The 11,693-nt window shown below is 40.3% G+C and overlaps 1 protein-coding gene across 1 annotated transcript in view; it reads right to left on the reverse strand.

Moving 5' to 3' along the window:
• Positions 1 to 1,702: 1,702 nt before the first annotated feature.
• The window catches only part of WDR47 (WD repeat domain 47), a 78,930-nt gene continuing 68,939 nt past the window's right edge, over positions 1,703 to 11,693 (reverse strand). Inside the window, exons 14-15 of the mRNA XM_011998491.1 lie at positions 5,831 to 6,049; positions 1,703 to 3,062 (exon numbers count right to left, since the gene is read on the reverse strand). Coding sequence (XP_011853881.1) covers positions 2,920 to 3,062; positions 5,831 to 6,049 — 362 coding nt within the window. The 3' untranslated portion in view covers positions 1,703 to 2,919. The remainder of the gene's footprint in view (positions 3,063 to 5,830; positions 6,050 to 11,693) is intronic.

The following is an 11,693-nucleotide window of genomic DNA, read 5'->3' on the forward strand; positions in this document are numbered from 1 at the left end:
GTGAAACTCTGTCTCTACTAAAAATACAAAAATTAGCCAGGCGTGGTGGCCGGCACCTGTAATCCCAGCTACTAGGGAGTCTGAGGCAGGACAATCGCTTGAACCTGGGAGGCAGAGGTTGCAGTGAGCCAATGTCATGCCATTGCACTCCAGCCTGGGGACAAGAGCGAGAGACTTCATGTCAAAAATTAAAAAAGAAGAGATTGTGGCCTACTTTTAGCAGAATTCCCTTCTGCATGCCTGAAAGGTAGAAAATTTGTGTACCTATTGAATACCCACAAGCTAGCTGTATTTTATTTCTTCCTAAGTTGAAATTGCAAAATTGTAACTGAATGAAAGAGATCTGATCTCCCCAACTCCATCTTGCTTCCAAGCTGTCATTGTTCATTCCTGGTCGTAGGCCAAACTAACTTTGGTGGCTCAGGCCTGTAATCCCAGCACTTTGGGAGGCCAAGGTGAGCAGATCCCTTGAGGTCAGGAGTTCAAGACCAGCCTGGCCAACATGGCGAAACCCCGTCTCTACTGAAAATACAAAAATTAGCTGGGTGTGGTGGTGCGCACCTGTAATCCCAGCTACTTGGGAGGCTGAGGAGGAGAATCACTGGAGATAGAGGTTGCAGTGAGCCAAGATCACACCACTGCCACTGCACTCCAGTCTGGGTGACAGAGCGAGACTCTGTCTCAAAAAAAAAAAAAAAAAAAAGTGATAGCTCTTTCCCAAAACAAACCCCCTTCTTGCCTGGGGACTAGACTGCCTCCTTTGTAGGAATAACAAATTAGCCACAAGATTAGACATTACAGTTTAGGAGTCATACAGCTGGAGGCTACAAGATTCTGACCCTCCCCACATTGCTCCTGGGGATAACATCATTACTGTAAAACCTAAGATCAGAGATTGAGATACTTCCCAGACCCTGCACTTGATGGATCAGCTGGCACCAGTTATATCGATAAACTGGCTCATCTCATCTTGTGGCCCCCACCCAGGAACTGACTCAAGAAGACAACTTTGACTCCCTATGATTTCATCTCTAACCCAACCCATCAGCACTCCCAATTCATTAGGAGTGAACCCCACCCACCAAATTATGCTTAAAAACTCTGATCCCAGAATGCTCAGGGAGAGTGATTTGAGTGATAATAAAACTCCAGTCTTCTGCACAGCTGGCTCTGCATGAATAACTCTTTCTCTATTGCAATTCCCATGTCTTGAATAAATTGGCTCTATCTAGACAGAGGGCACAGTGAACCTGTTGGGTGATTACCTAATTTGACCTATTCATACTCTTGAGTTTGAATTTATACATATTGTTAGGCTTTTATTAGTCAACTTTCACAATATATTAAGGATAGAAAGTTCTCTAAATCTTGGATAAAAGAGATAGAAGACACACAAAAGTTATACAGGCCAGGCACAATGCCTCATGCTCGTAATCCCAACACTTCAGGAGGTTGACTCAGGAGAATCACTTGAGGCCAAAAGTTCAAGACCAACTTGGACAAAGCAAGACCCCATTTCTAGAAAAATTATTTTTGTGTTAAGTTATACAGTTGCCAAGGATTAAAAAGCAAATTAGTAGAAGAACTTTAGAAAGAATCTAAGAAACTGATTACGGGCTTCATCCATTGGACCTCACTTTCTCCCAGTAAACTGAAAAAATAACATTCTTTTGAAAGCCAAAGACTCTGAGGAACAGAAACAGTTTTAGGTGTCAAGAGGTCTTTATTGAAATAATAGCACAGTTACACTTCTAATACCCTTTCCACTTGTATACAACAGATGAAAAATGCTTGCTACATACAGTGCACAGACAGTTCAATAATCAGAACCAATACAACTGCATTTGAAATAAATAAAATAGCCTATTTAAATAATTTAAAGTAAAATTACTGTACAATATGAAAATAAAGATACATAAATGTTAGAATCTACAAAGCTGTAGAAATAAAATCATTATTCTGCATTACACAAAACAGTGCAAGAAAAAAATCCAAATAAGCTTTTGGAGTGCAAAGTTTAAATCTTCCATTTTAAATTATCATGCAGACATAGCATTTCAAGCCATGCTATGGTCTATGGCAAGGATTTTAATTTTTAAGGAGAAAACTGCTAGCCAGTAAATTTACTGCCCCATCAAGTGTTGCATCACATAACTGCTGCTGCTCTGCTTCTATGGTTCAGTTTGGAAGGGAGGTATCCTGTTGCATTCAAAAAACTGAAGTTAACAAGTTTCTGAAGCAAACACATTTACCTTTTAGCCTGAAACAAAATTATATGACAAAATAATCATATCCCTGGGTTTAAGAAAAAAGGGCCTATACCACATAGTGAAGAAGCAGTTTTTCATTCATCTTTAAACTCCATAATGATCCTTAAGTGAAAGCAACCATGTAACTTTTGAGTGACATATATTATGGAATTCTGACCTCTAGAAGACAAGTGATAATACAATATGGGATCATGAGAAAAGCAAAAGTAATTCTGAACACCTGGGAAGTTTAATCTGGGAGGAACTTGGTTGCATTACATTTAATAATATAGTTGAAGTATAATTCCATTGCAATGTGCATATAAAACTGTTATTTAGGCAAAGACCAAGGAATGCATTTAATACTAAACTGTAAACACACTGTCCACCTTGACTTGGAGTGCACACCAACAACGGAAGAGCTCTTCTGCAGACTTTGGCAACGAGACTACATATAGCAGGTCACAGCAGCACGAGCTCACATGGAAGACTGAAAGCACTGCGGAATAACACCACCCAACACCTCCTATCAGTGGGATACATGGTAATAAGGGGCCTCTTCGTGCTAAACCACTTTCCTGGACACTACGTTCTTCAGATGTGTAATTTTCACAACTCAGTAGTCTTAAGTCTCTGTGCTTTTGCTGCATAGACTTACATGGGGTGTGCTCTACCCGTTGTAAGTCCAGAGGGTGACAGTTCTATCTGCAGAGGATGACAGGAAGGAAAGATCCTGGGTGTGCCATCTGCACTGAATCACTTTGTCCTTGTGCTCCCCCACCACCATGATAGGAAGCTGCTTGGTGAGGTCCCCTAAATTAGAAAAGAGATGTTGATTTACAATGCAAAATAAGAATAGGTACAGATTTTATAGACTTACTGTTACTTTAAGACATTACAGTATAAAAAATCTTAAACTACATTAATATAATACACTGAAAGGTTTACACAGGGATAAATTACTAACTACCTAATTATGCTATTAGTATTTGGTAACATACCCACACAGCAACATTTGACAAGTTGCTCTCTCTCTTTGAAATTCTCTCAACTTGATTTCTCCCTGATTTCAGTGCCACTCCCATCTTTTGCTAGTTTCCCTTTTCTTCTTGACTTAAAGTTTGGTGAATCCCAGGAGTCAACCCTCAGATTTCTTCTGTTCTCTCTGTACCTAACTTCCTACAAAATTTCATCTAGCAACATGGCCATTTATATATTTACAATTCATACATATTTTATCTCCAATCTTGAGTTCTCACTTAAGCTCCAGACTAGTATCCAAATAGTCATTCAGCATCTCACTTGACTGCCTGATAGTCATCCTAAGTTAAACCTGTCTAAAACCAAACTCGGTTTTCTTGCCTAAACCTGTTCCTCCCCTCGCCTATCTCCCTTATCTCAATGGCACCATCTGGTTGCTCATGACAAAAACCTAGGAATCATCACTGAATTCTCTTCCCCTTACTCCCTAAATCAAATCCAAATAAAATATATCTCAAATTTAGTCATTTCTTACTACCTCCACCTCCACTACCCTAGTCCAAGCCACCATCATCTCACCTGAACTATTCCAACAGGCTCCTCACTGACATTTATATTTCTACTCTTGCCCCCCTTACAATCTACTCTCTACAGAACTCCAAATTCTCTAAAAATATAATTCAGCTTCTATCACTCCCATTTAAAATCTTCCAAAGGCTTCACATTATACTTTTAAAATGCTTATAGCCCACCAACTATAATAAATGTACCACTCTGGAGGGGGATACTGATAATGGGGGTGGGGGGCAGGCTATGCATGTGTGAGTCGGGAGTATATGGGAAATCTCTGTATCTCTCAATTTTGCTGTTAACCTATAACTGCTATTCAAAATAAAGCCCTTTAAAAATGTCTATAAAACCCTGCCATTTATTCTTCTGTGTCTCTCTCTCTTAGTTCACTAAGTTCTGGCCACATTGGCTTCTTGTAGTGTCATGAACGTGCTAAGCTGGTTCCTACTTCAGCATCTTTATACTTGCTATGCTCTTCTCCTAGGGTCCTGGCCTGGCTTGTTCCTCCTCATCATTCTGGTCTTTGTGCAAATGGCATTTCCCTGGAGAGACCTACTCCAATGATCCTATTTAAAATAGCCCTCCCCCTGCAGTGAGCCGAGATGCACCGCTGCACTCCAGCCTGGGCGACAGAACAAGACTCCATCTCAAAATAAATAAATAGATAGATAGATAGATAGATAGATAGATAGATAGATAGATAGATAGATAGACAGACAGATAGCCTTTCCCTATTCACCCTAGTCACTATCTCCCTACCATGCTAATTTTTTTAAACAGCACTAATACCTAAAATTACATTGTTTATTGGTTTACTTTTCATTGAACTCAATATAAGCTCCATCAGGGAGGGAATTAACTGTCTTATTCTCATCTGTCAGTCCCTAATTGATACACAATATTTGCTTGATGAATGTTTAAAAATAAAACTAGATACTAAGACCTAATTACAAAGATTGTATGCTAATTATTTAATGTAGAAGCTAATAAGAGTACATAAATCTATCATTTATCTCAGAATGAGTCACTATAAATAAATGTTGATTTTAAAAAATATCTTAAGTGGAGGCGGGAGGATCACTTGAGGCCTGGAGTTCAAGACCAGCCTGGGCAATATGGCAAGATCCCATCTTTACAAAAAAATTTTTTAAATTTGCCATCCATGGTGGTGCACAGATGTAGTTCCAGCTACTTGGAGGCTGAGGCAGAAGGATCGCTTGAACCCAGGAGGTCAAGGGTATAGTGAGCAGTAATCATGCCACTGCATTCCAGCCTGGGTGAAAGAGTGAGACCCTGCCTCAAAAAAGAAATAAAAAACTAACAATAAGGTTGGGCATGGTGGCTCACACCTATAATTCCAGCTCTCTGGGTGGCCAATGCAGGCAGATTGCTTGAGTTCAGAAGTTCGAGACTAGCCTGCACAACATGGCAAAACTTTATCTCTATGAAAGATACAAATATTAGCCAAGTGTGGTGGCATGCACCTGTAGTCCTAGCTACTTGCAGGGCTGAGGCGGGAGGATCACTTGTGCAGGGGAGATAGAGGCTACAGTGAGCTAAGATCATGCCACTGAACCCCAGCCTGGGCGACAGAGCAAGACCCTGTCTCAAAAACAAAAACAGGCTCAGTGCGGTGGCTCACGCCTGTAATCCCAGCACTTTGGGAGACGAAGGCGGGTGGATCACTTGAGCCCAGGAGTTCGAGTCCAGCCTGGACAACATAGTGAGCCCCTGCCTCTATAAAAACAAAACCAAAACCTAACAATAAGACTATTCACTGCTTATTTAATAATTTGCTATTATATATCTTAATACAGTCTCAGAATCTGCTCAATACCATAAAATGATTGAAAATATTATATAATTATAATTGATTATATAATTAATTATATAATCAATTGAATTAGAACTGATTATATAATCAGTGGTTGTGGTTGATTATATAATCAACCACATCACACTAACAAAAAAAAACAAAGGTCCAAAATAGAACGGGAAAGATTAAAAACAGAGAAGTCGATTTTAATCACCTTGTAGGTCTGTCACCTTTATTTTCATATCATAAGAGCCTGTTAGCAAGTAGTGAGCTCCCGGGGAGAATCGAACAGAGCGAACATCACTGGAATGAGGGTGATAACTTTGTACCATTCTTCCTCCTCTTATGTCATACAACATGCAGCTAGAATCTTCTTGACCTGTGGCTAAGAGACGACCACTGGGATCTACAGCTACAGATGCCACTGCACTGCCTGTAGTGGGAGGAATGAAAGTTTAAATATGGAAAATCAATATATCCAAATGGCAACACAGCTAATTATGTTCACTGAGCCATATACTAACGATTTAATGTAGTTTATCAATACTGTTCAGCTATGAAAAAATCCAAATTAACAGTTAACCAATGAACACTTGTGTCCTTTTAGGGCCCACGGCCTAAACAAGATTTTGTAAGAAACAAGAAAGTCCATTTTTTGTCCTTTGAGAGAACTGTGTGGAACAGCATCACCTATAGTGCAATAGATGTGCCATGCTACAGAAACCACTTTTCTCAATCCAGTGTTTTCACTGCTGAGTGTCTAGAAATGCTCCTATACCCAGCTAAGAGTCTAGCTAAAGAGACAAGAAATTCAGTAACAAAATGTATTTTATTTTAGGACAACAGTATAGGAAATGTACTAAAGCAACACATGATTACTGCCAGTAGGAACTGTGAACAGAAAATAAGCTCTTGGGGGCATATATTCAGGGCAACTTGAATCCACGTCTCCCAGAAATAAAATAAATAAATAGGCTGGGCACGGTGGCTCACACCTGTAATCCAGCACTTTGGGAGGCCGAGGCGGGCGGATCACAAGTTCAGGAGATCGAGACCAGCCTGACCAACATGGTGAAACCCCATCTCTACTAAAAATACAAAACTTAGCCAGGCGTAGTGGCGTGTGCCTGTAATCCCAGCTACTCAGGATGCTGAGGCAGGAGAATCGCTTCAACCTGGGAGGCGGAGGTTGCAGTGAGCTGAGATCATGCCATTGCACTCCAGCCTGGGCAACAGAGTGAGACTCTATCTCAAAAAAAATAGACAAATTTTTTTGAGACAGAGTGAGACCCTGTCTCAAAAATATAAATAAATAAATAAATAAATAAATAAATAAGAAGTTTGAGTAACACTGCTCTAGACCAAAGTGGTCTAGGAAGACTTCACAAAAAAATGGGACACAAGGTAGATCTTGAAAAACAAACAGTATAAATAAGAGTATGTATGTATGTATACACAGGCAAACACATATATTTATATGTAATAAAGAATAATCTTTTCTTGAAATATATTGAAAGAGAAGAGGGCTATTATGATCAGCAAGAATTACATGAGAAAAAGTTTAGAGGAAAAGTATAAAACAGTTACAGGAAGGTGGACCAGTTTGGCTGGAGTTAAAAGTTTAACTTTTAACAAAAGTTAACATGAAAGGCAGCTTGAAACTGAAATGCAAAAGGTGGGTTAGGGCCAGGCCATCAAGCGCCTAAATCTCAAACTGCAGAGTTCTGAACTTGTCTCTGTAGACAGTAAAGCATCACTGTAGGTTTCTAAGCAAGAGAACTACATGATTCGAGCAGTACTTTGGGTAGATTAATCTAAGTGAAAATGTGTATCAAATTAAAGTGGAAAGATTGTAGAACAAAAGAGGCCACTGGAAGACAAGAAAGATTTCAGGAACAAAAACTGAATAAACAGTCAACAGTCTAGGAAATTAACTGCCTGAGTGGCGCAGTTAATTAAAATAAAGCACAAATGAGTCCCAGATTTCAAATCTAGTTGCATGAGGAAATAAAAGAACCATTATCGAAACTAGGAAAATGAAAAACAACAACAACAACAACAACAACAACAGTAGGGAAGGTGGGAAGAGTAACTGATTTAGAGGAGAAATACAAAGAGTTTAGTTTTACACGTACAAAATTCATAGTGTCAACAAAAATCCTCATTCATTTACTCAAAAAAGTTATTAAATCACTACTCCCTTAGGCCAGGCACTATGGTAGGTGCTAAACCTCTTCTGAAAATAAAAGAGGTATCATTGCTGCCTTGATGAAACTTAAAATCTATTGGAGGAGGTAAGCACTAAACAAGTAAACGAGTACATAATTTTAAATAGTGATAAGAGTTCAGTAATAGAAAATAATGGTGAGGTCCCAATTAGGTAAGTCAAAGAAGGCCTCTCTGGCCAGGCAGCATTGAAGTTAAGACCTAAAGACAAGAAGGACCTAACCATGAGAAGACAAGAGGAGGAACATTTCCAACTAAGGAAACAGCGCATGGCTTTACTGGACATGGACCTTGGCATGTTCCAGGAATTGGAAAGAAAAAAAGTAAGTGATCTGAGATGAGACTAGAAGGGTAAAAATGCCAAGTCAAGCAGGGTCTTACAGGTCGTGATAACAAGTGTGCACTTTAAGATTTAAAGCCACTGAAGGTGTGAGGTGACCAGGTTTATTTTTTCAAAAGTGTACTCTGACTGCTATGTGGATCACAGACTAAAGGGAGCACAAGTGAAAGTGTACAGTAAGGAAGCTAGTGCAGTGGTTCAGTTGAGATGATGGTGGTTTATCCTATTTATCCTAGAGTGGTAGAAATAGAGGAAAATACGTAACTGGGTTTTTTGTTTGTTTGTTTTCTTGTAGACAGAGTCTCACTCTGTCGCCCAAGCTGTAGTGCAGTGGCATGATCTCGGCTCACTGCAACCTCCACCTCCCAGGTTCAAGCGATTCTCCTGCCTCAGCCTCTGGAGTAACTGGAATTACAGGCGCCCACCACCACGCCCAGCTAATTTTTTTGTATTTTTAGTAGAGGCAGGGTTTTACCATGTTGGCCAGACTGGTCTTGAGCTCCTGACCTCAGGAAATCCACCCACCTCGGCCTTCCAAAGTGCTGAGATTACAGGCATGAGCAATCACACCCGGCCAGGTGCAACTCCTGGGACATTTAACTTTTAGATCATGTAGCTGAGGCATAAAGTTGTTATATACCATGTTTGGTATAAGTTTGTCTTACTGTTTCTCTACTAAGAACTCTTTTTAAGGCCAGGCGCGGTGGCTTATGCCTGTAATTCCAGCACTTTGGGTGGCCGAGGCAGGCGGATCATGAGGTCAGGAGATTGAGACCATCCTGGCTAACACGGTGAAACCCCATCTCTACTAAAAAAAAAACAAAAAAATTAGCCAGGCGTGGTAGCAGGAGCCTGTAGTCCCAGCTACTCAGGAGGCTGAGGCAGGAGAATGGCGTGAACACAGGAGGCGGAGCTTGCAGTGAACTGAGATCGTGCCACTGCACTCCAGCCTGGGCAACCTGGGCGACAGAGTGAGACTCCGTCTCAAAAGAAAAAAAAAAAAAAGAATTTTATGAGCCTAGCACACAGAATAGGTTTCAGCTAGAGATAAAAATGTAAGTCCTTCAGCATATGCGTTACACTTAAAGCCGGGGAAATGGGTGCAATCATCTAGAGAAAGAAAAGAGACTAAAGTCCTGAGCCCTAGGGAATGCCAGAATTTAGAAGTTGAGCAAAGAGAAAGAGCCAGCAAAGGAATAATTACCCAGAAAGGTAAGAGAATAGCAGAAAGCCCAAAAGAAAAGTGGAAGAAGTCAACTGTGTTGCATGACACTGAGAGTTGAAGCAAAAGTAGGATATAAAAGTGATTTGACAACCGGAAGTTTATTGGTGATCTTGAAAAAGACAGCATTTGTTATAATGGTTGCAGCAGGAACCAGATTAGAATAAGTTAAAGACTGAGGGTAAGGAAAGTAAGGAAATGGCTAACAGTATATATAGGCAAAACTTGTGAGATATCTTGAGCAAAAAAAGAAGCAAAAATTGAGGGTAAGAGCTGGAAGGGATATAAGGAGATCAAGAGATGAATTTTTGGCTTGCCAATTCTATAAAATGTTTGCATGTGCATGATAGAGAAGCAGAGGAGGAGAGATACCGTAAGAGGAAGACATTAATGTTATCAGAGAGAGGAGACAACCAAAAACTAGAAGTCTCTGAAATGGAGAAAAAGGGCCTGAAAATAATGTAGAAAGCTAGAGTTTAAAAATAAATTAGTGGTAAGTGTATAGAAATTACACAAATAAACAAACAAAAAAACACAATTATTAACCCCAAGGAAAATATACACAGGAAAAAAAATAAGCTATGAATGGCATCACCCTGGTTAAAACAATGTAAACAATGACTAACTGAGCTAACCAAAACTGATGTATCAAAAAGATGTGGAGGGGCTAGGCAGGGTGGTGTGTGCCTGTGGTCCCAGCCACTCAGGAAGCTAAGGCGGGAGGATGGCTTGAACCTGGAAGTCAAAACTGCAGTGAGCCATGAATGCAACACTGCATTCCAGACTGGGTGACAGAACAAAACCCTGTCTCAGAACAAAACAAAACAAAAAACAAAAAAAGAAAAGATGCAGAGAGAGGAAAAATATATGTGAATGTGGGATGATGGGAGTTGGAAAGGCACATGAAAAAGTTAAATCTTCATCTTCTATGGTAGGAAATCAATAAATAATCCTAAAGAAAAGAAAATAAATTAAATAAATATGAATATGTCCCTTATTCACATACAAATTCTTCCTCTCTCCACATCTTTTCAATATAGTTATATCAGTTTTGGTTAGATCAGTAGTCATTGTTTACATTATTTTAACCAGGGCAATGCTGTTTTTCTTAATAAGCCTTATTGAATTGCTTGATTTCTTAAACCAGGGGTCCCTAAGCCCCACGCCACTGACTGATAGCAGTCTATGGCCTGTTAGGCACCAGGCCGCACAGCAAGAGGTGAGCGACAAGTGAGCGAGCATTACCACCTGAGCTCCGCCTCCTGTCACATCAGTGGTGGCATCAGATGCTAACAGGAGTGGGAACCCTATTGTGAACTGCGCATGTAAGGTATCTAGGTTGCGTGCACCTTATGAGAATCTAATGCCTGATGATCTGAGGTGGAACAGTTTCATCCCTAAACCATCCCTATCCCTTCCCACCCCACCCATGGAAAAATTGTCTTCCACAAAACTGATACCTGGTGGGTGCCAAAAAGGTTGGGGACTGTTGCCTTAAACGATGTCATATATTAATTTTGAAAATGATACAAACTAAATTTTAACAAATCAATGATCACGGACTCAAATGTGCTGTAAAACATCATATCTGGTTTGAATCAAAGTGAAGAAAAAGGTCCATGAAACTCAAAAGAATAAACAAGGCATTAAAAAAAAAACACACCAAAAATTTAGAATACAAGGCAGACCTTTTCACTTGGAATACTACCATAGAATTCTCTTCTAATTCTGCTATTAAAAACTACAAAGGACCAGGCATGGTGGCTCACACCTGTAATCTCAGCACTTTGGGGGGCCAAGGCAGGTGGATCACCTGAGGTCAGGAGTCTGAGACCAGTCTGGCCAATATGGTGAAACCCCATCTCTATTAAAAATACCAAAATTAGCTGGGTGTGGTGCTGGGCGCCTGTAGTCCCAGCTACTCATGAGGCTGAGACGGGAATCGCTTGAACCTGGGAGGCACAGGTTGCAGTGAGCCAAGATTGTGCCACTGCACTCCAGCCTGGGTGACAGAAAGAGACCCTGTCTCAACAACAACAAAAACTACAAAGGTGGAAAAGGTACTTTAGAATAAAATAAGCATAATAGCAGAATACTGTGTCACTCTTAGATACCATGCTTAAAAGGTAGTACAATGCGGCCAGGTGAGGTGGCTCACACCTGTAATCTCAGCACTTTGGGAGGCCGAGGCGGGCAGATCATGAGGTCAGGAGATCGAGACCATCCTGACTAACACGGTGAAACCCCATCTCTACTAAAAAATACAAAAAATTAGCTGGGCATGGTGGC

The sequence above is a fragment of the Mandrillus leucophaeus genome, unplaced genomic scaffold (genome assembly GCF_000951045.1).
Source record: "Mandrillus leucophaeus isolate KB7577 unplaced genomic scaffold, Mleu.le_1.0 Scaffold1158, whole genome shotgun sequence".
Taxonomy (NCBI): domain Eukaryota; kingdom Metazoa; phylum Chordata; class Mammalia; order Primates; family Cercopithecidae; genus Mandrillus; species Mandrillus leucophaeus.